The 25,074-nt window shown below is 34.5% G+C and overlaps 1 protein-coding gene across 2 annotated transcripts in view; it reads left to right on the forward strand.

The window, feature by feature from the left end:
• CNOT6L (CCR4-NOT transcription complex subunit 6 like) overlaps window positions 1-25,074 on the forward strand; it is a 119,066-nt gene that overhangs the window by 77,627 nt on the left and 16,365 nt on the right. Inside the window, exons 6-10 of one of the 2 annotated variants that reach the window (XM_060147972.1) lie at window positions 9,081-9,149; window positions 11,788-11,945; window positions 13,288-13,442; window positions 23,065-23,178; window positions 23,777-23,928. In XM_060147972.1, the coding sequence (XP_060003955.1) occupies window positions 9,081-9,149; window positions 11,788-11,945; window positions 13,288-13,442; window positions 23,065-23,178; window positions 23,777-23,928 (648 nt within the window). The remainder of the gene's footprint in view (window positions 1-9,080; window positions 9,150-11,787; window positions 11,946-13,287; window positions 13,443-23,064; window positions 23,179-23,776; window positions 23,929-25,074) is intronic. The other variant, XM_060147973.1, reaches the window with a different exon arrangement.

Below are 25,074 nucleotides of genomic sequence, written 5' to 3' on the forward strand. Positions count from 1 at the left end.
CTTGTATTTTCATTAAAATTGCTAGAAACAGCTTTTCAAATTTCTCCCCTCACCCAAGTGTAGGGATTTTGATTGGGGATACAGTTGACTCTTGAACAACACAGGTTTGAACTGCACGGGTCCACTTATATGCAGATTTTTTTTTCAAAAATAGGATCTATAGGATCCACGTTTGGTTGAATCTGTGGATGTGGAACCGTGGATATGAAGGGCTGACTGTAAGGTTATATGCAAATTTTTGACTGTACAGGAGTCAGGGCCCCTAACCCCTGTATTGTTCAAGGGTCAACTGTAGATTGCTTTGGAAAGAATTGACGTGTTTGCAACACTGGGTTTTCTAATCTAACAGTGTAGAATATTCTTTTATTTATTGTGCCTTCTCTAATTTATCTCATTATTTAGTTTTAGGTTTCTGTGTATTGGTCTTGTGCGTTTTTATTACATTTATTCTAGGTATTGACTTTTTTGATGCTTTTATAGTCTTTTTGAAAATAAATAGTATCTTAATGGATATTGCTGATTTGTGGAGTGCAATTGAGTTTTGTATACTTCGTGGTATTCCCACCTTGCTGAACACTTGCTAAATATGTATTCAACCACTTTGCTCAATTCATTTTAATCCTAATGCATTTTAATGTCAATTTACGCAAGCATATCATCTGTAAATTCTACTTTTAATATTATTTTTCTAATTCTTATATCCTTTATTCTTTTTCTTTATTGCACTTGCTAAGACCACCAGTAAACTGCTAACTAAAAGTGGTCATAATGGGTATCATTTAATTTCATAATTTATTAGCTTTTAATACTTTATGATTAAGTAGGACGTTCACTGTGGTTTTTGTTTGTTTTTTTTTTTTGCGGTACGCGGGCCTCTCACTGTTGTGGCTTCTCCCGTTGCGGAGCACAGGCTCCGGACATGCAGGCTGAGCGGCCATGGCTCATGGGCCCAGCCGCTCCGCGGCATGTGGGATCCTTGCGGAACGGCGCACGAACCCGTGTCCCCTGCAACGGCAGGCGGACTCTCAACCACTGTGCCACCAAGGAAGCCCATTCACTGTAGTTTTTATATTGATAGTTTAATCAGATTAAGGATTTTCTTCTTTTCCTAGTTCGCTAAGAGAGTCTGTTATTTTTTTATTTTTTTGCGGTACTCGGGCCTCTCACTGCTGTGGCCTCTCCCGTTGTGGAGTACAGGCTCCAGACGCGCAGGCTCCGCAGCCATGGCTCACGGGCCCAGCCGCTCCACGGCATGTGGGATCTTCCCGGACCAGGGCACGAACCCGTGTCCCCTGCATCGGCAGGCGGACTCTCAACCACTGCGCCACCAGGGAAGCCCTGTTATTTTTTAATATGAATAAATGTTGAGTTTTATCAGATGCTTTTTTTCTATTAAGATGAGTATAAAATTTTTGTCCTTTATTCTGTTAATTTGGTAATTGCATCGATGGTTTTTCATATTACCACCTTTGTATTCCTGGAATAAGCCCAAGTAACTTGTAATATATTATTATTCTTTTTATATATCCCTGTTTCTATTTGCTGATCTTTTCCTTAGGATTTTTTGCATGTGTGTTTGAGCGAGACTGGCCAGTAATTTTTCTTGTCAAGTTTTAATATAAAGGTTATGTTGGCCTCATTAAAGTTTTGGGGGATTATTTTATCATTTTCTGTTATTTAGAAGAGTTTATTTAAGATTGGTATTCTTTCTTTCTTAAATATTTGGTAGAATACATCTGAGCCTGGGGTTCCTTTGTAGGCAGTTTCAATTACTGATTTAATTTCTTTAATAACTATAATACTCGTCTGATTTTCCATTTCTCTTTTTATCAGTTTCTGAAAGTTTTTTTTGGTAATTTGAATATTTTATCTAATTTTTCAAATTTATTGGCATACAGTTGTTCAGAATATCTTTTTATGAGGTTTTAATGTCCATTTAATGTATTGTGATGTCTCTTTTCCATTCCAGATACTAGTTGTTTGTGTTGCCTCTATTTATTTCATGAATAATCTTGTCCAGGGATTTATCAATATTTTCTTTGAAGAAAAGAACCAGTTTTTAGCTTTTTTGGTCATCTCTATCATACTTTTTTTCCAACTATCAGTAATTTCTTATCTTTATTTTTTCTTTCTGCTTTCTTTGGGTTTCATTTGCTGTTTTCTTTCTAACTTCTTATAACACTTAAATCTTTCACTTTTAGACATTTTTTTCCTCTGATGTATTCATTAATAAATCTCCCTCTAAACATGACTTTTAGCTGTATCCTTCAAGTTTTAACTTGTATAATTTTCATTATCATTCAGTTCAGCATATTTCTCCAAGCACTCATTTCTTCTTTGACTGATGAGTCATTTAGAAGTTTATTTTTTTATTTTTAGGGGAGTTTTTCTAGTTTTCTTTGTCACTGATTCCTAGCTTAATTCCATTGTGGTCAAGGAACGTACTCTGATTTAAATTCTAAAAATATGTTATATATTAGCCAGCTCATGCTTAATTACTTTTTATAAATGTTAAATATGTATTTTAAAAGAATGTGAATTCTGTAGTTGTTTGGTACAGCATCCTATGTATATTAAAGTTTCCTAATTTGAATGTGTTATATATACTTAGTGATTACTTTGTTTTTATTCATTACTAATAGAGCTATGTTAAAATATCCCACTTTGATTACAGATTTGTTTATTTCTTCTTGTAGTTCTTGCAACTTTTAATTATATATATTGAGGATATATTTTCATGTGTTTCATCTTTCTGGTTATTTGAAGCTTTTATCATTATGCTATTCTTATTACTTTCATATTAATATAGCTACATGAAAAAATATAGCTGCGTGAGTTCTATTTTGGTTAGAATTTGCACTGTATATCTTTTTTCTGTTTTTTCTATGTTAAACTTTTTTGTATCCCTATATCTTAGTAGTTTCTTCTGTCTTCTTACTTCGGGTTTATTTTGTTCTTTTTCTTGTTTGAAGTAACAACTTAGATGGTCGATTTGAAATCTTTTCTCATTTTCAATGTAAGAATGTAGCACTATACACTATAATTTCCCTCTCAGAACTACTTTAGCTGTATTCCATACATTTTGATATGTTGTATTTTCATTTTCATTCTGTCCAGTGTATTTTAAAAAAAATTTCCTCTGAGTCTTCCTTTTTGACTCATGGATTATTTAGAAATATGTTACTTAATTTCCTGTTGTCTGTTACTAACTTTTTGTTTGATTCCAGTTTGGGACCAGTTGGGAAACCTTCTGTATTATTTCAATTCTTTTAAATTTCTTGAGGTTTGTTTTATTGTCTATCTTGGTGAATGTTCCCTGAGTGCTTGAAAAAAGTATATATTTTGTGGTTTGTTGGGTGGAGTATTCTTCACATGCAAATTAGATCATGCCGGTTGCTGGTGGTATTTAATTCCTCTATATTTTTTGTAACTTTCTGTCTAGTAGTCTTACCAGATGTTATAGTGCTAAAATTGCCAACCATAGTTGTGGATTTGTCTGTTTCTCTTTTCAGCTTAGTCAGTCTTTGCTTCATGTATTTTGAAGTGGTGTTGTTTGTGTATACATATTGAGGATTGCTACATCTTCTTGATGAATTGATCTTTTTATCATTGTGTAATAACCTCCCTTGTTCCTAGTATCTTTTTTGCTCTTAAGTCTACTTTATCTGATGTTAACATAACCACTCTGCTTTTTTTTTGGTTTGTTTAATGTTTACGTACTCTTAGATTCAGCTTCACTATGTGTATGTGAAGTGAATTTCTTGTATTAGTGTACAGTTGACTTATATGTCATGATTTTTATCTACTCTGCCAAGATTCCACTCATTTAATTTGTGTATTTATTAGACCATGTACATTTAAAATAATTATTGATATGTAGAACTTGAATCAGCCATTTTGATACTTGTATTCTGTTTGTTTCCTTTGTTTCTCCTTCATTTATCTTTTCTTGGTTTCTTGTGGGTTACTTAAACATTTTTTTAGGATTCCATATTATTTATGCTGTTTTAGAGTATATTGTCTTGTATAGTTTTCTTAGTCGTAACTTTAGATATCACAATATACATACGTAGTACAGTCTATTGATAATGGTGTCTTATCACTTTAAGTGAATTATTGATGCCCTACTTCCATTTGTGTCCCTTCACCCTCCTCACTTTTTTATTTTTTTAATTTTTATTTATTTATTTATTTATGGCTATGTTGGGTCTTCGTTTCTGTGCGTGGGCTTTCTCTAGTTGTGGCAAGCGGGGGCCACTCTTCATTGTGGTGTGCGGGCCTCTCACTATCGCGACCTCTGTTGTTGCGGAGCACAGGCTCCAGACACACAGGCTCAGTAATTGTGGCTCACGGGCCCAGTTGCTCTGCAGCATGTGGGATCCTCCCAGACCAGGGCTCGAACCCGTGTCCCCTGCATTGGCAGGCAGATTCTCAACCACTGCGCCACCAGGGAAGCCCCCCACCCTCCCCACTTTCAAATATTATTGTCCCTAGTATTTCCTCTACCTGTACTAGGTACCACACAGGCGTTACAATTTTTGTTTCAGCCGTCAGATACGATTTAAGAAGCTTATGCGGAGAAGGTTAATCTGTTATATTTATCCTTAATATTAGTCATCCTCTGTTCCTTCCATTTTGATGTTCCATTTCTTGTGTTACGTTCTTTCTGTTTAGAGAGCTTCCTCTAGTCATTCTATAAGGGCTGGTCTGCTAGCAACAAAGTCTTGTAGTTTTCCTTTGATAACATCTTTATTTTTCCTTGATTTATGAAGGAAAGTTCTGCTGGATACAGAATTTGAGGTTGACAGTTCTTTTCTTTTAGCACTTTATCACTTCCTCTGGCACCATGATTTTAGAAAAGAAACTTATTGTTCCCCTTTAGGTAATGTGTCATTTCTCTGAGGTTTTTATCTTTAATTTTTAGCAGTTTCATTATGATGTGGTTTGGTGTGGCTTACTTTGGTTTTATTATTTGAAGTTTGCACATCTTAAACTTGTAGATTTATGTTTTTATTAAATTTGAGAGTTTTTAGTCATTATCTCTTAGAATACTTTTAAGTCTGCATTCTCTTTCTGAACTCTGATGATATGAATCTTAGATCTTCTGTTATAGTCCCACAGGTTTCTCAAGCTCTGTTCATTTTTTTTTTTCAGTTTTCTTTTTATTGTTCCTATTGAGTAAAAATTCTCTTGATGTGTTCTCAAATTCAATCATTTTATCTTTGGTTATCATTATTATTGTGCCCTTCCACTTCTTTCTTTCCTTGGGTTTTCTGTTTTTTCAGTTTTCAAGAGAATTTGTAATTACTTTTCGTAGCAGCTCTATGATAGCTGCTCTAAAATTTCTGTCAGATAATTTCAACATCTGAATCATCTCTGTGTTGTTGTCTGTTGGTAGTCTTTTCTCACTTAAGTTGTGATTTTCCTGGTCTTTGGTATGACCAGTGATTTTCAGTTGTGCCCTGGATAGTTTGAATATTCTGTTAGGAGATTCATGACCTTTTAAAAACCTCAATAGCAGGCAGCCAGTTTAGGTTTAGCATGTGGGTTCTGTTGGTCCTCCCAGGCTCAGCTGGCACTCTCTCTGTGGGGAGACCAGGCCCAGTGCTGCCAGCCACTGGGAGGTGTGGGAAATCAGAACTTTCCTTGCATGCCTCGCCACCCTGGCTCTATTCCTGGTGGCTTCAGGGCTGTCTCGCACTTAGTGTGGCATGTGTGGGAGATAAAAATGGGAGAATTGTTTTTATCACATTATAGGTATGATGCTGAAAGACGTATTAAGATGTCAACTGCTGTTCTTCTCTTCGTAATGAGAATAGACTTATCTTCAATTTTGATCCAAATCCTTGTGCTGTGTCTAGGACCATATAGATTTATCTATTAAACAGTCTTTATCTGATTTGATAGTTGGCCCATATAACTCTGTATTCCTCTCCTTTGTCATATCATCGGCTATGCAATTTTATCTTTGAAAAAAGTCAACTTTAAGTATGTGCCACACATGAATATATTATTCTCCTTGTAAGAAATACTTAAATTCCGGTTAAGACTAGATTTTCCTTTGACCACTACCTTTAATTCCAGTCCCCTCCGTGTAAGTAAACACACTTGTAAGTTGGGTGTGTATCCTTGTAGGCATGTCTATAGACATTACATATAAAAATTATACCAGTAGAAGTTTTATGGTATTACTTTGCATGTGTGTTTTAAATTTTTTTCTAATAAAATATATCCTATTATTATAATGTATCTTATTATTTAATTAAAATGTATCATATATATTTTTCTACTTTTTTCTCACTCAACTGTATTTCTTATATACCTTTCCACTTTAGCACACATGTATCTTTTTTCTTTTAAACTGTAGCATAGACTTCTGTGAAATGGATAATAACCATTTACCATTGCTTTTGCTGTTACAAACAGTGGCATAATGAATATCTATTTGAATGCTGCTTTAAGCAGATAGGGCTGATACCAAGAAATACAATTGCTGGGTCACAGGGACATGAATGTTTTGAATTTTAAAAGATGATGCCAGTTTGTCCTCCCAGAGAGCTGTACCAATTTGTATTCCCACCAGTTGTACATGCAAGTATCTGTTTCTTATCCCCTCCACCAACCCTGATGTTAGTAAACTTAAAATTTTTTTTTGTCAATTTGGATAAAGACATGCTATCTCATTTTTTAATGTTTCCTGGTTACTGGTGAGATAGAGCATTTTTTCCTATGGTTTTGTTCTTTGGTTGTTGTTGGGGAATATTATACGTTTTACTTACACTGATATGTTGTGCTGTATCAGTTAAGATATGGGAAGCGTCAGAATGTTGACATCACCTTACTTGTCTTATTTTGATATCTTTTGTGCTTTCTGAATGTTTAACTATTTGCTAATAAGGATCCCAGCAGCTAAAAAGTTCCTTGTTTACTCTTCATTATATTTACATAATGAGCTTTCCATTTTTTGAGATAGTTGCCAAGATTCTGGCATGGCACTCCTAGCAGGCATGATTATTTTCCAGGATTCAGTGTGTTGAACCAGCTGGATGGTTGGTTTGTCATCTTATGATGACCTTCATGTGGACTGTGCAAAATAACGTTCATTTCACTTTGTGAAAAGCATGGCTGCTAAAACAGGCATCCTTTAGGTAGACTTCAGAACATCAAAATGATTAGTAAAGTGAAACTTTTTTAAAGGTCTTGGATACTGTGGTCAAAATTTCTATGGCTGGATGATGATGGAGTGTTTTTGTTTTAAAGGAATACATTTCTTATCCACTGATTCCCTGGGTAAATCTGTAAACTCTAATCAAATTGTTCTGTAACTGCAAATGTGTTTAAAAGGGAGAAGAAAAAGAGGAAGTTAAATCTTAATTTAGGAATTTTCTTTCATCTGATAGTTTGGTAACATTTAGTTCCATAGTATTGACAATCATATCTGAGCAGTTAATGTTTAACCAGTGCCTTCCTTTTTTCTGTATAATGTAGCTCTAATCTCTTGCTTTGCATTGACATTATGAAAGAGAGAAAGAGTAAAATTAGGAAATGAAAGCCCTGTTAGAAAATTCAGTAATTTTTATTATGCATGCATATTTGTTTTTTTTATTTTAAAAATATTTGAATATTTTGTTCGTCAGTGTGTTGAAACTTCACATAGCTTTGATTTACCAGCTGGGAACAAAGCTGGGTCAACACAATTTATATGTGTAATTAAGACATAACACCTTACTTAAGTTTTTGTTTTTGTTTTTTTAACATCTTTATTGGAGTATAATTACTTTACAATGTTGTGTTAGTTTCTGCTGTATAACAAAGTGAATCAGCTATATGTGTACATATATCCCCATGTCCCCTCCCTTTTGCGTCTCCCTCCCACCCTCCTTATCCCACCCCTCTAGGTGGTCACAAAGCACCCAGCTGATCTCCCTGTGTGATGCAGCTGCTTCCCACTAGCTATCTGTTTTACATTTGGTAGTGTATACATGTCAGTGCTACTCTCTCATTTCGTCCCAGCTTACCCTTCCCCCTCCCCGTGTCCTCAACTGCATTCTCTGTGTCCGCGTCTTTATTCCTGTCCTGCCTTTAGACACTATAAAACTCTTAGAGGAAAACATAGGCAGAACACTCTGTGACATAAATCACAGCAAGATCCTTTTTGACCAACCTCCTGGGGAAATGAAAATAAAAATAAAAATAAACAAATGGGACCTAATGAAACTTAAAAGCTTTTGCGTAGCAAAGGAAGCCATAAACAAGACCAAAAGAAAACCCTCAGAATGGGAGAAAATATTTGCAAACAAGCAACTGACAAAGGATTAATCTCCAAAATATACAAGCAGCTCATGCAGCTCAATATCAAAAAAACAACCCAATCCAAAAATGGGCAGAAGACCTAAATAGACATTTCTCCAAAGAAGATACACAGATTGCCAATGAACACATGAAAGGATGCTCAACATCACTAGTCATTAGAGAAATGCAAATCAAAACTACAATGAGATATCACCTCACACCAGTCAGAATGGCCATCATCAGAAAATCTACAAACAATAAATGCTGGAGAGGGTGTGGAGAAAAGGGAACCCTCTTGCACTGTTGGTGGATGTAAATTGATACAGCCGCTATGGAGAACAGTATGGAGGTTCCTTAAAAAACTAAAAACAGAACTACCATATAACCCAGCAATCCCACTACTGGGCATATATCCTGAGAAAACCATAATTCAAAGAGTCATGTACCACAATGTTCACTGCGCACTATTTACAATAGCCAGGACATGGAAGCACCCTTACTTAAGGTTTTAAATAGGTACTTTTTAATAAATACTGTGTAAGTATAAATGCCACTACTGAATTTCCTCATGTTCTTTTTGGATATTAGTTACGTGTTTTATGCAGAACTCTTCGTCAACTTCCTTCAGCTTCTAAATCTTCGTTATATTTCAGTACTATATTTTTAAGTCAGTTTGTGAGGCATTATAGCTGAAGAGAAGACAGAAGCTGATTTGACATTACAAAGCAAATGATACTGATTTTAGAAAGACATGAAAATATGTTTAAAAGAATATACATTTTTTCCAGTTCATCCAGAGCAGCTTCCTCCGAGGCCATGGATTACATTAAAAGAACGAGACCAAATTCTGCCATCAGGTAAACAGTTTTTCTTATTCTTCCTTGACTTTTTTCAGATATACTTGAAATGCCATTTGGGCTTTGTGATAACATTGACAGGCCTTCATTTTACCTCCCCTGAGTAGATGCGTTTTAAAATACTGATCAATAGACTTAAAAGTCTACCCTAAGGCTTATGTACAGGGATCTCATACCTTTCACAATGATGCAGCTCTTGGTTTTAAAATTAGTTCTTGTAATAGAGCTTTCCAAGTGGCATCTTCACATAGGGTTTGGTGATTTAAGAAAAATGAGTAGTAATGAATTTTCTTCTGAAAAATTTTTAAACTACTTAGATACTTTATCTTTCTTGAGTGGGTAGGCTGATAATGCTTTGTAGAAGGATAATTTAGACTGAGTTCAATTTACTGTATTGGAAACAAAATACGATACCAGGCCAAGGGTATAGAAATGATACAGGGTGAAGATTTGAGCAGTTTAATTATATGATTTAGCATTTCTAGAACTGCAGTAATGTAGGAAATATAAACCTTTATCTTTTGGTGCAGACCAATGATGATTTGACATTTATAGGGCTTCTTACTGCTCATTAGACATTTTATGATTGGGAATGCGGCTTAAAATAAGTTGTTATGAATTAATATTCTTCTTAATCACAAGTGATAGTTTTCATGATACCTAATTTTGTTTTAAAAATGAAAATTTTTTAATATGAAGGCAAACCAATCACTGAATACTGATACTTAATTTTAAAGAGTAAACCACAGAATTTATTATGTACTTTTTTTTTTTTTTAATTTAAGCTAAGAAGTGGAAGGATTCAGAAAAAATCATTTGCTTAGGTATTGGGAGATGTGCGAAGTATAATGTGTTCATGGTTCTATTTGTATTTTAATAGCACTGAGAAATATTATCATATTAGTACATTTCTGTATCTTCTAGAGGTAATAATTTTAAAACCACCACACTCTGGAGCCATAGTATCAGCCTGTTCTAAGAGGTACTGTATCAGTGTTATCAAGAATAACACTTCTGTTATCAGGATTCACATTGATGGTCTGAGTAAAACGAATACCTCGGTTTTTCTACAAAGCCTTAAGTTAGGCAGATTTATTTTGTGTTTAGCCTTCCTTAATATGTAATTAATTGTTCCCTTTCTGGTATTAAAATAATATTAAAAACACCATTTTCTAGTTCTTCAAAGTAATCCCTTTCTGAGCACAAGTTAACATAATCTTGAAGAAGATCTTTCCTAATATCACATACCTTCATTTCCATTAAGAAGAGGAACGACAGAAACAAGTTTTCATTAGTTGTTGAATTCTCAAGTAATGTGTTCTTGGGTTTTCCTTTTTGAAAAACCACTATGGATTTTTCTTGGGATGTCTGACTTCCATGAGTAGAATCGGTGCTACAAAAAACAAAAAAAAAGATACTAAAAATGCCTTTTACTTCTGATGCATAGGGAGATGTGTATAATAACTGACAATGGTTAAGGGTGATTTATAGCCACAAAACTATAATGGTAATTAAACTATGTAAGAATTAATCCCGGATAGTGAAAAGAGGTACCAGTATACAAAATGGCCACCAGTCAGATTTCCAGGGGACCGTTGAACTAAGTTTCTCTTAATACCTTTCCCATCATCTGACTTTGAATCAACTTCAGTCAAGTGTTACTTCATTCTTGGATTCCTCACCTTTTATTTAAGTACTTGATTCTCAACTGTGTCTGCCCATTATAATCACCTGGGAAGCTGTTTTAAAATATTAATCCTAAAATATAATCCTAATATACTAACTTAATTAGTCTGGAGTAGGGCGCTGAGTATCAGCATTTTTTTGAAAAAGTTCTACAAACTGATTCTAATGGACAGCCAGATAGAGAATTAATGATAAAAATCAGGGCTTTTCAAACTGGTGTGCGTGTGCATTTGAATCACCTGGGGAGTTTGTTAAATTGCAGGTTCCAATTCATTAAGTCTTTGTGAAGGCAGAAATTCTTCAGTACTAAGTTCCTAGGTGATAACTGATGCTGCTGGTACTTAGAGCACATTTTTGAGTAGCAGGGATACAAGCTGCGTTTTCCTATTAGTTTGCTTGTAGTCCTTTTATAGGCATTTTAAAATGAGAATTTAGTTTTAGAAATGAACATTTGATTTGGTAAAAAAGGATTCTCTTATGACTGAACTTTGTTAGTCCATGTTCTTCTGGCTTAGAGCAGTGAGAGCATTAAGAGGCCCAAAAAAGTATTAAGTATGGATATTTTGTTAATACAAGTGAATGAAATTAGAGCCTTTTAACGAGAAAAATTAAAATTTACTTTTATTCCATTTATAGAGAAAAGTTTTGCTCAGTAAATTATGTGCAAAAAATGGCATTCTGATTTAAAAGTTGAACTTTTATTAAAATATTCTAAAAAATCACAAATATGAAATATTAGTCTAATTCTGGTAAAAGGACTTTGATGTGATGGATTCCAGTGAAGTTTTATAGGTATAGTTTAATGGAATCGTGCCCAAGGCATTTCACGATGATGATATTTGGGGTATGTTTGTGTGGCATGTGTGCTTGTGTAGGTGTATATGTGATATTGCTTTAGAAAACATTGCCTAATTTTCTCCCTTTTGTCTTGTTTTTTTCTCCCACTTCTTAGCATCATTCACGGTTATGTGTTACAATGTGTTATGTGATAAATACGCCACCCGGCAGCTATATGGCTATTGCCCATCCTGGGCATTAAACTGGGAATACAGGAAAAAGGGAATTATGGAAGAAATTGTTAACTGTGACGCAGATATCATTAGTCTTCAGGTAACACTATAGAAATTAAATTGTCTTTAACTTAAAGGTGAACCTAAAAATTATAGAAGATCTTACTTTTGGGAGAGTTCCTGTGTTCGAAGGAAAACCCAAAGCAATTATTTTCTCTCCTCTTAAAAAAAAAGGACAATTTTAATAAGCACCTCAGATATTTCTACAACTTCTAGAGAAGTTAGAAATTTTGAAAAAATATAAAGAATAATGGAGGGGGCTTCCCTGGTGGCGCAGTGGTTGAGAGTCCGCCTGCTGATGCAGGGGACATGGGTTCGTGCCCCGGTCCGGGAGATCCCACATGCCGCCGAGCGGCTGGGTCCATGAGCCATGGCCACTGAGCCTGCGCGTCCGGAGCCTGTGGTCCACAACGGGAGAGGCCACAACAGTGAGAGGCCCGCGTACCGCAAGAAAAAAGAAAAGAATAATGGAGGAAAACACCTAATCCCATATCCCAAATATAGTTGCTGGGTTAAAACTTCTGAAGTATTTCTTGTACACTTTAAAAAAAATTCACTTGCCTATTTATTTACAGATATGTACAGATATGTTTTCAAAATAGAGATCACACCATTGATGTATTTTGTACCTTGTTTATTGCACTTAACACACTTCCCATGTTACTAAAATTCCTCAAAGCCAATTATATGAATATATATTAATTGATGTAGCATTTTCCCTACTGTTGGACATTCAGGCTGTTTATGTTTTCACTGTTACAAAATCATGTTGTTATGAGCATTAGCATACATAAATCATTATCTTCACACTTGATTATTTCATTTGGAAAGATTTGTTAAAAATATGTTATGGGTCTAACTTAATAATTACTACTTTAACACAGACCATTGGATTATTGGTATTCAGGTATCTAAAAATTCCTTAAGTAGAATTTTTTGTTGGTAGATCTTAAGCTTTTCACTCTTGAGTATCATTTCTTTCTACCACAGTTGAGAAATTTGAAATAATTTTTTAAATTACCTCTTTATAATATAAAATTTGCTATTCCATACCACCTAATCTATAATATGACCAACTTTCAATTGTTCATTTACCAGTTGAGGAAGTGAAGTATAGTGGAATGAATTCTAAATTGGGAGTCAAGAGACTTGGGAACAACTACCTGTGTGAGCATGAGAAAATCACATTATTTTCTGGTTCTCTTAGGTTTTAAAAAGCTGCCATTGTCAAATGGTGGCTGCTATCAATAAGATAAGGTACTTAGATAATATTTTTTAAGTGAAGTATTTTAACTTGGTCACACCTTACTCACAATGCTGCACGTTTTTATATCTTAGTTTTCCTCTGTCATGTCAATGATAATGTTTCTTTGTCATCTCAGGAAGTGGAAACAGAGCAATACTTCACTCTCTTTCTGCCAGCATTGAAGGAGCGTGGATATGATGGATTTTTTTCTCCAAAGTCACGTGCCAAAATCATGTCTGAGCAGGAGAGAAAGCATGTGGATGGTTGTGCAATATTCTTCAAAACAGAAAAGTGAGTTAAGGAAATGAAGCATAATAGTGTACTTATTTCTTTAATTCCCACACATTTGAAATTGTCTTTGGTTTGACCCTGAAATAGACAGGTAATATAAAAGTTTAAAACTACTGGTAATGTTTTATTTCTTAGGCTGTGTATTGAAAATAAGAATGTTTACTGTATTATTCTTTATGCTTCTTTTGCCAAATTACATTAAAAATATTAAAGAGTATATACTTGAATATGATACTGTATTTATATATTTTCATGAAGTAAAATATTAGTTTTTGTGTAAAAAAGAAAGTAGATATTTTTTTGCTAGTTGACCTTTTTCAGAATCATTCATTTTATGAACTTTTCATCTTTTTAAATTAACATTCTATATGTTTATTTAGTCATTCATTCACTAAATGTTTACTGAGCATTTGCTTCGTGACAAATGCTGTGCTAGTCACAATAGTCTCAAAGACATACAGTTTCTATCCCACTCAGAGCTCTAGTAGGAAAATCACAATCTAGTATGGTATATATGAGGTGGAGATATGCAAGGATAGATAAGGGAGGACACGCACAGAGCTTATGGAGGTAGGGAGTTAAAGGATTGAGTGAGACAGGACAATGGAAAGCGGTCATGACCTGAAATGGAAAACAGAAAACATGACCTTTGTTTTTTCAGGGCTGTAATATAGTTGATGAAAATACAGTCAAAGATAAGATGATGACTGCTTATTAAAATACATGAACAATCTTGTAGAGACCTCTGTGCTTTTAGTATTCTTGAGTTTAAAATGGAAAAGATTATCTGTTCAGAGTTAGCGACAAGAATTAAAGGAGATAATGAATGGATAGGTACTTCATAAATCATTAAGTGTCCTGGAAATATTTATATTATTGTCATATTTCTCTGTTTCTGTAATCCTTTGCAATATTAGTATTTCTCTCTTACTGGGTTTATGATATTGTGCGCATTGGATTTAGGAACTGCATTTCCTACTTGAGGGTGCAGAGCCGTAACACACTTAGAAGGCTATCTCTCCCTTTTTTTTTTTTTTTTTTTTTTTTGGTTTGGAGTTGTGAAGAGTTTATTTTGTGACTGTTTATTTCATTCTTTTATTTATCTATTTATTTTTATTGAAGTATAGTTGAGTTAAAATAAAGTGAGTCAGTTATACATACATACATTCTTTTTTATATTCTTTTTCATTATGGTTTATCACAGGATATTGAATATAGTTCTCTGTGCTGTACAGTAGGACCTTGTTTATCCATTCTATATATATAACAGTTTGCATCTACTAACCCCAAACTCCAAATCCATCTCTCCCCCACTGCCCCTCCCCCTTTCCGTTCCCCCTGGGCAACCACAAGTCTGTTCTCTATGTCTGTAAGTCTATTTCTGTTCATAGATAGGTTCATTTGTGTCATATTTTAGATTCCACATATAAGTGATATCATATGGTATTTGTCTTTCTCTTTTTGACTTACTTCACTTAGTATGATAACCTTTAAGTCCATCCATGTTGCTGCAAATGGCATTATTTCATAGAAGGCTATCTGTTGAACGCTGGCTGAGTGACTAGATGGTTAGAGGCAGATTCCTTTGGTTATCATCCTGAGGAAAAGAGAGAAGTATATTTTTGCCTCATAAAGGCTGCCAGTTTTACAGTGGAAAATTTGAAGGAACCTCCAATAGAAGACTGAAATATATGGATTCTCATAGAGATTGTATCCTGTAGTTAATAACTTAGGTTTGATACATTAGATAGGGAATCATCTACTAAACGCCTGTGACTATTTTCCTATATTTTCCTGTTTGGTGCCTATTATAACAAATCATTTCAGTGTTTTTATTGATACAAGCCTATTTATTACCAGCATGGCATGTTATTTTAAGTAAATGAATTAAGTGAATTTGAAAGATATTTGAACCCCTTCTTCTCACTTATTTGTACCTACTTTCATATCTTTTCTGTGACTTTTTAATAGAGATTTTTCATTTGTTTAATAATTAGTAGTACAGGGCCCTGAAGTATTTGAGGTCAGGATATGCTAAATTCTTCTAGTGGGTTGCTGATTTTTTTTTTTAACAAATTTTAGAATAACAATAGCTATTACTTTCATAGTGTTTACATGTCCGCAGGTTCTTTTATTTATACTGATTATCTTATTTAATTTTTAAAGCAATCCTCAGAGGTAGGAATAGAGCTATTTCCTCATTTTTATAGATGAGGAAACCAAGACATAGAGATTATCTGGCTTCACAGTCAATGCTTTTAACCACTGTACTAAACTGCATCTTTAGATTTTTTTTTTTTAATATTTATTACTTTTTTTAATTGAAGTATAGTTGATTTACAATGTTGTGTTACTTTCAGGTGTGCAGCAAAGTGATTCCGTTTTACATATATATATATTTTTTTCCAGATTCTTATATAGGTTATTACAAAATATTGAGTATAGCTCCCTGTGCTATATAGTATGTCCTTGTTGTTTATCTTTAGACTTACTGTTTCAGCTTCCGATATCACTTGTACCTATTAAAAGGTTACCTCATTTGGGAAATACTGCCTTGAATTTGATATTTGTTATCAGTATTCACGCACAAATTTCCTTGAAACAATTAAAAAAAGAATTACTGATAACATTGAGACATGTAACATCAATCTGTTTTTCCATTTGCCATTGTTTCTTTCTGAAAGTTGATAATACATAAAATTTTTTTCTTTCCCTTTACAGTTTTGAGAGGAAAATCTAAAATGCCTTGATAATTTACTAGAGGTAATTAAGATTTTGAACTAACAATTGTCTAGGAAACTTTAAACAACCAAGTATTTGAAAACTGATACTTGAATTATTAAAAATGCTGTAAATTATTTAAGCGATAAATACATAGGAAATACTTCGATGCATCATTCGCATTTCTTTCCTTCTTCAACTTTTTGCCTAAATAGTAACATGGATCCAGCAACAGATGAAGACCTTGAGTGTGATATGTTGTTAAATTCCACCTGTTTTGAACAGTGCCAGATAACTTGCTGATGTCATGTTATATGTCCAATGCCAAACTATTTGGAATTTAACACAAAGTATACTATGCTGCATTTCTTCTACTCCTTCTTCAGATTGGAGAAATGATGCAGTGCAAAGAAAAGACTGTTTGGAAGCCAGGTGGTTTTCCTGCTTATGTAGCTTAGTATAATCTTGAATGAGTCACTTACCCTTTCTGGGCTTATTTTCTCATTTGTACATATTTGTGTATTACCTTGTAAGAGAATTATATGATTTACAAGACTAACAGTTAAAAGATAGCTGTAGAAGAGTGCTTCAATTCTCTGTACTCATTCTCAAGGTCTTAATCTTCTAAAACCAGAGTATCAGATAATTTCTCATCTTCATTGATGAAATTTTTTTCCCTTCATGGAAAACAGTGGTACAGAATGGGTAACAATAAATGGAAACTATAATAATCACTATTTTTAGCAAAATATTATAATAAAAATCTCTTATCCATCATGATGGAAGGATAGTATATTGCTTAGTAATGGCTGGGACACAGACCATTATTCAGAGAATTAGAATACATTATATTTTATATTGTTTTTTTGTTTTTGTTTTTGCTGTACGCGGGCCTCTCACTGTCGTGGCCTCTCCCGTTGCGGAGCGCAGGCTCCAGACACGCAGGCTCAGCGGCCATGGCTCACAGGCCCAGCCGCTCCGCGGCATGTGGGATCTTCCCGGACTGGGGCACGAACCCATGTCCCCTGCATCGGCAGGCGGACTCTCAACCACTGCGCCACCAGGGAAGCCCAACCCCTATATTTTATATTGTATACATTATACTTTATATTGTATACATTCTAGTTTAATCTTTGGGGATTCAGAAGGCACTTCAAGATTTGGTAGCACCTTTTGATCATTATGAACATCATTTTTTTGGTAATTAAGTGCATAAAGATACCAGAAAATAGAAATTTGGGTTGATAAGATGCCAGAAATCACCTTTTCTTTGTCCTTTATCTTAATAAGTGTTTTCTTCAGTGCAAAATATTTTATAAAAGAGACATATACATATAGGTCTGTATTTTGTGTGTGTGTGTAAGAAGAGACTGTTATTATAGATAAGTTTTTTAGAGTCAGAAAGTTTCTCTTTCCCATGTTTTATCCTATAGACTAAACAGTTAGTAGAAATGGAGTCTTGGAGCCCGATACACAATTTGAAGAAATCCAAAATGTTGAAAAATGGAGCTGAAACCAGATCTAGACTTACTTACTTTTCCTGAGGTTAGCATTTCTGATCTGATCATGCTTTGTTTCAAATCAGTGAGAAAGGGAAAGATGAAAACAGCAGTTTTAGAACAGTGTGACCATTACACTGTGAAGAGGCAGTCTCTTCCAATAGGACTGGGAACTAGGTTGTCATGGTGCTTAGTCCTTACTGTATTGCCTCTGCTGTCTGTCTCAGAGGTACCAGGCAAGGCCAAGTCCTTGTTTTTCCTTCTATATTATGACAGGTGGTTTTGTGGTTGAGAAGAGGTCATTCAGAGGTTATAGTGTTGTCCCAAAATGACCTATTGTGATAATCCTGTCTTACTAGTTTCTCAGTTACTAATTTTTTCTGTCATAGGTGGTGGTTGTGTTTAGAATTTTAAAATCTGAGATTGTGGTTTCTGGTTTCCAGTGTTAGCTTTCCCATTAATTTAATCTGAAACATAAAATTATTGCTTTATGCCAGTTTCCTTTACCTTTCCAGTATGGATAATAATAACTGTTCTGCCTAACTTCAGAGGTTTCTTATGGGGCTAAAATGATCAAGAATGTGAAAATGCTTTTAGTGGTTAAAAGAGTTGTACAAATATAGGTAGGATGGTGAATATCCTCTTTTCTTCCCTATTTATCTCACTCTCTAAGCTTACCTTTTCTAGCAAATTGTTTTCTGGCACTCCCATGATTACTTGAAAGGACCTAAGAACACATTTTATAGCATCTTATGCTGAATATACAATAAAAACTTCTATTTGGTTTAGGTTTAAGAGTGAGTTTAACGTGATCAGAAAGGGTCGTAGTTAACAGAAAGTAGAAGCAGAGTGAGGGTTATTTGGTTGTAGGTAGGAGGGGAGAAAATAAGAAGTAGTATTGTTCTAAAGTAGTATGGATAGAATATGGATAACTATTTCTTACTATTTTATAAATGTATTATAAATATAGAATAAAATAAACACAAACACAAGATAAGTTATAGGAGATTATAACTCCCTATACTGGTGCTAGAAATCTCATTTTCTAAAGGCAGAGTCCCTGAAAATTTCTTATGGTTCAAGGAGTATATCTATGCTCTTATTTAATTCTCACTGGAAAGAAGGAATTTTCTTTTCCTTAGATCTCAACTATCTCTTTGGTTCTTCAACTACTGGTGAAGCTGAAATAATAAAATTGAGCGTATAACTCGGACCCTTTTAGAATCTCTAAGCCCTAAGGAGGGAGGTGTAAGTTATAATGACATGTGCTCTATTTAGGAAAACTGGTTTTATTTTTCTGAACTTTTTGAAACCAAAGACATTATAAAGCAGATACCTCAAGAAGATTGGGAAGTTTCAAAAGTCAAAACTAGGGCAATACAATTATAAATTATACTAACAATGAGGAAGAAAGTTGGAGGGGTAGTTGGAGGCATCTAATGAACAGGGTAATTGTTCAGGATTCGTTTTAAAAGGAGTGTTTTTTGTTTTGGGTTTTTTTGTTGTTGTTTTTGATTAAAAAAGTCAATAACCAAGTATGTGTTGAAGAAAAAGAGTTTATGAACCTATGTTCTTTGCCATGAAAATTAAGAAAAAGGGAAAATTGGGTGAAAGTGTTAAGGCAACGAGGAGGATATTTTAAATAACGTGTGCACTGTAAAGGGGTATACCTATGTGGCTTGTGCCATCACTAATTGACGATCAAGAAAAAACCAGAGGTGTGCAACTTCTATTTTGCTTTCATGGTCTCTGTTGAGGAGAATTATTTTCAAAGTGGAAAGACTAAGACCAGGTAAGGTCTTGGCAAACCAAGAAGAGATTGGTAAGCCGAGAGAGTCACTAAAGTGCCTTAACTAGTTAGGTTTCCATATCAATATAATTATATCCCATGTCCCCATAGTATTAAAATATCTTGCCAAAGTATGATTAGAGGAGTATTGTGTTGGCCACAAAGTTCGTTGGGGTTTTTTCCATAAAATGTTACAGAAAAACTCGAACGGACTTTGTGGCCAACCCAATAGATGGCATAAATATTGGTGTATAGGAAAAGTTCTAATATATTGGGGACAAATAAACCACTTCATTTTTCAAAAAATTGGCGAGCCTCAGTTTTCCTCATCTTCGTAATGGTAATAGTAATACTGTCTATTGCAATTTGAGTGCTCCAGAAAGAAGACTCCAAGTTACTTCGGTGTTTAGGAGTTTATTAAGGATCAACAGCTGTGGAAAGGAAGGGGAAAAAGCAGAAATTAGCATAGAGAGTAGAGCTGTGTTGCAGACCAGGACAGCCTCAGCTGACCCCACCCTGTAGCTTTAGAGCTGAAATGGCCTGTGAGAGTTAACCCAGGAAGGACCAAAATCCCCAGACCTTTATCTTTTGCTTTTGATCTGTAATTGGATACGTGCCACTCCTAGAAGTACTTGACCTTGGTGAGGCAGCTCTCTGCAACTGGAGCAATTCCTGAAGGATTGATGAGGAATCTGGGCAGCATCTCTTCATGTCCACCCCGTTGCAAAGCTTTAACAAATTTTAGGACTAATATGTATGAAGTACCTACCTATCACAGGTCTTGATACAAAGTGGATCCTCAATAACGGGCCCCTTATTTTTTTTATTATTATTATTTGTACTGTCCTATTGAGAATTTTGATTATTTAAGAGAAGACATATATATATACATATAAGATTTATAAAAACTGAAAAGCTGGCAGGGATATTTAATCTTTTGGAAAAACAGAATGTAGTTTCCAAGTACCCTTAATATCTGAATGGGTGAACTAATGGGCAGAAGCTCATGAAATGATACTCAACAGAAATAAAGTCTGCTACTCTTAGATTATTAAAGGAAAGGAAAGAGGAAGAGGTAAAATTATTTGAGAGCACAGAAGAATATTTATATGCAAAAAAGTTCATTACTAAACTAAATGTTAATTACTATAACTAACGGCATTAGTTATAATAGCTCATATCAGAAGTAAATGTGCAACACAGAATAGTTCAATTATGGTGAATATAGTGGACTATAATGCAATCATAAAAATTGATTTTTGAAACATATAGTATTTTATAGGGAAACATCCATGGTAGAATGTTCATTAATATAGACCTAGAGTATTATTCTAATTGTATAAAAAATGTTTGTGTGCACGTGCATGGAGAAAAGTCTGGGGAAATATATTGACTTGTTGATGGGGGTGTTAGATTGCAAGTGACTTGAAATTTTCTTTATATTTTTAACTCATCCCCAAATCTCCATAGTAAACAGGTAACTTACTAAAATCATTTTTTCACTTGTTTGTTTTTAAGCATCTATAAATGCAGAACTGAAGAGACCTGGTTTAAGAGCTAAAAGAACCAGAAAGTTTTAGATATATATTAGTACTTATTTGGCTTATAAATAGCATGGCTGTCCCCAAGTGCAATTTCAGTCTTTATTAACAAAAATACAGTCCAAAATGAGGAAGGCAGTAGTTCATTTTTGCCCAGCTCTAGGTACTGCACCTTTGGGTGAACTTGAGTTTTTCAAATGAGCAACTGTTTTACACCATATATCATATAAAGAATTGATGATTTCTTTTCTTGAGAAGACTTGGGGATGATATTTAAAGTAGTGTCAAATGGAAAAGAAATTCCATATTCCTGTAAAAAAATGATATAGATCTAGTTTTGATGGAAGAAAGATACAGGGAAACAAATTTTAGTTAGGGAAGACAGTTCTAATAATTAGACAATTCTAATAATTAGATATATTAGTTCTAATAATTAGATATTAGATGTGGGGGGGAGAATATCTAATTATTAGAACCCCTACCAAATAATAGCCTGACTTTGGTAGAAGAAAAATATTCCAATATTAAAAATATAACTATTAAATAGGATTTTCAAACTTTCCTACAGAACCCTAGGTTCCTATAAATAAGCCTTAAGAGTTAATATTTACAAGATATTTCAAAAATTAAATACAAATAATTAAACTGTAATTTAAAAATAACATGTTCACTCAGATGTTTCAAATACCAGATTTTGACACTTTGGAAATTGATAACATGTTCCTGATATGCTGCTTAGTTGACTTGTTGCAGACCTCTGAATTGAGTTTTTGCCTGCTTTCTTTTTCAGAGTTCAAAGTCAGTTATTTACCACTTGTATCTGTGTGTCTGTGTGAATCAATCAGGATTTTTATTATTAATGCTGTGTAACCAAAACAGAATAGAGAAATAAACTGGGTACTGAGACTGATATGACTATAATTATCATCTATACCCTCTGATTTCAAATTTTTATAATCATCAAAACAGATTCATCATTTTCAGTGATTGATTTATTTAAACCTAATACTGCCTTTATCTGTTTTATGTATAAGAATCTTACCAGAAATTGTTTGAAAAAGGTATTCCACTGCTTAAAGACATTTTTAAAAGTCTGATACGGAGGATGATCAATTCTGTCTGTAGAACTTAGTTTGAATCTGCCTACTTCTCTTTATTTCTCTTGCCTTAGCCTAAGCCACCATCATCTGTCATCCAAACAACCACAGAAACTTTCTGATTGTTCTCATAATTCCTGAACTTTGGCTCCTGTCATTCATTCTCTACAATGCAGCTGCAGTGATCTTAAAAAATATAAATCAATAATAACATTTCCCTGCTTAGAACCTGTTCAGTCAGTCTTCTTCCTCTTAATCTCCAACACCATTTCTACCCTTCCATTCCCTTCTAACCTATAAACATACAAAGTTGTTTGCTGACCCAGGACCTCTCACTTCTTCCTCTGTCTGGAATGCTCTTGATTCCATTCTTCACCTTGGTAGTTCCTCATCCTTCATGTTTCAGTTTAAATATCCCCTCTTTAAGGTAGAGGGTGCAAACTACACTCCCTTTAATCACTCTGGCTTAGGAGTAGGCACCTGACCCGACCTTTTATTCTTCTCAGCGCATCTGAGACATTCAGAATTGGAGCAAGGAGAGGAGTATTATTTCGTCTAGCAGTGCCCTGCAACACAGTAAGATGTTAGTATTTTTGAAGGAATGTGTGCAGGCTTCTCTTTCAAAGCTAGGAGGAAGATGGGGTGGTGACCTTTTATAAGAGCAAAGATGTCTTTTCTCCACTTAAAACCTAGTGAAACATAGACAGTATATTTAGTAGGTTTTGGTTGTTTATAAATACTTCACAAACTTAATAAAACTAGGCTGACAGAGGTTAAATGGCTTGACCAAAGTCATACTGCTATTAAATGACAGTGCTAAACTCAATTCTATTAAATCCTACAATGCTACAATACCTACTTTGGCACTAAGGAAAGGAAATATTAGTGCAGATGCAGAAGCTGTAATCACAGCGAGAGCCATTCCTCATCTTATAGAATCTTTCTTTCTGTTCACTTACATTCACCTAATTCCAGCTTTCTAGTAAAAGCCAGATGGAAAAATCGGCTTCGACTTAGCCGAGATAAGGGTGTGTCCCTGCATTTTCTTGACAGATTTCTTGATGTGGTGAGAATAAAACTGCAAACAGGGTAGGTAGATTTTATTCTTATTTTTTTTAACATCTTTATTGAAGTATAATTGCTTTACATTGTTGTGTTAGTTTCTTCTGTATAACAAAGTGAATCAGCTACACGTATACATATATTCCCATATCCCCTCCCTCTTGCTGTTCTTTCTTATTAATCTGCTCACTTAGTTAAGGTTGTGTTCACCTTTGAATACCAGAAAATCCCAGCAGTAGCTTAAAGAAGTAGGAGGAGAGTAATTTTCTCACACAAGAAATCCAAAAATGGCAGTCCAGAACTGGTTCAGCTGCTTCTCCATTCAGAGTGGGCTGTCTTTTACCCTCCTGTTTCTCACCACAGGGGCAGAGATGTAAAAGGGTAAAGGAATACACACATACACATACATGCACACACACCATCTTTGCTAGGTGGCACTTCCAAGAAAGTTTCTACAGTAATCAGACCTTTTTCCTCTCATTGGCCAGAACTATATCACAAGGCCTCTTGCAGCTAGAAAGTGACTAGGGAGACAATGAGTAGCATCTATATCTTGTGCTCCCTTCATTTAATGGCTTTTAGCATGATAGTCCAATTATCTAATAACATGCATTGTACCTTTTAGATTTACATTGGTGCAGAAGCATACAGTGGAATTTAACCAAGTGGCAATGGCTAATTCAGATGGATCCGAAGCTATGCTGAACAGAGTGATGACAAAAGATAATATTGGTGTCGCTGTGGTATTAGAGGTCCACAAAGAACTATTTGGAGCAGGTGAGTGCAGTTTAAAATATTCTTACAAAAAATAAACACCATCTGAAGTGCAGTGAGTCTTGTTGATATTCATTGCATAGTTATTTTCTTGTCTTTTGAGGAAAGTTAAGGGAAACAGGCTGGAAAATAGCACTAATTGTGTAAAACGTCATCTATATCTTGGAATATTACTTGCCAGGTAATCTGTAAAAAGAAAAGTCTTTACTATGCCATTAATTCCAAAAGGTTATTCGAAATAAGAATAGTTTTAAGCTGAATTTGGAAATTATGATGATTTGGTTCTCCTTTCAGCCATATTTTTAGCTTCTTGACTGAAATCTTTTGTCTTTAAGGTTAAGTACTTGGCACATTTTCTCTAATTTCTTTGTTATATCTCAGTCATTGTCAGGGTAAGAGCGGCATCTTTTATCTACCTGGTACTTTTGTTTTCCACTTTAGATATTTATAGCTTCCTTCAAAGTAAGAAACTCATTATGTACTTTGCATATCCAGACCTTTTTTTCCCCCCTCTCTACTGCCTGCCTTTCAGTATTTCATTGTTTACTTAACTATATTTTAGGTAAGAGTAAGGAGAAGGTGTCAAGACCACATCAGGGCTTTTTTTTTTTTTTTACATCTTTATTAGAGTATAATTGCTTTACAATGGTGTGTTAGTTTCTGCTTTATAACAAAGTGAATCAGTTATGCATATACATATGTTCCCATATCTCTTCCCTCTTGCATCTCCCTCCCTCCCACCCTCCCTATCCCACCCCTCCAGGTGGTCACAAAGCACCGAGCTGATCTCCCTGTGCTATGCGGCTGCTTCCCACTAGCTATCTACCTTAGATTTGGTAGTGTATATATGTCCATGATTTTTTTTCTACCTGTAGAAGAAAAGATTTTTGCCTTAAGTACTGATTGAATTATTCAGACCATGCATATCTGTCCAACCTCCTTTTCTCACTGTTCTTCAGTTTATCCATCATCAAAGACAATCAGTCTTTGATGTGAGATTTTAAATTCCTTCTTCTTTTGTAGCCTCTCCATTTTTACTGACTTTTATGTCCTTTCCAGTCTCATTCTTCTCAAAAGTTTGGTACTTTTTTCTGGTAATGCGAACATTGAATTTCTTTTAGTTTTACTCTCCTTTTAATTTGCAGAAGA

The sequence above is a fragment of the Lagenorhynchus albirostris genome, chromosome 4 (genome assembly GCF_949774975.1).
Source record: "Lagenorhynchus albirostris chromosome 4, mLagAlb1.1, whole genome shotgun sequence".
Lineage (NCBI taxonomy): Eukaryota > Metazoa > Chordata > Mammalia > Artiodactyla > Delphinidae > Lagenorhynchus > Lagenorhynchus albirostris.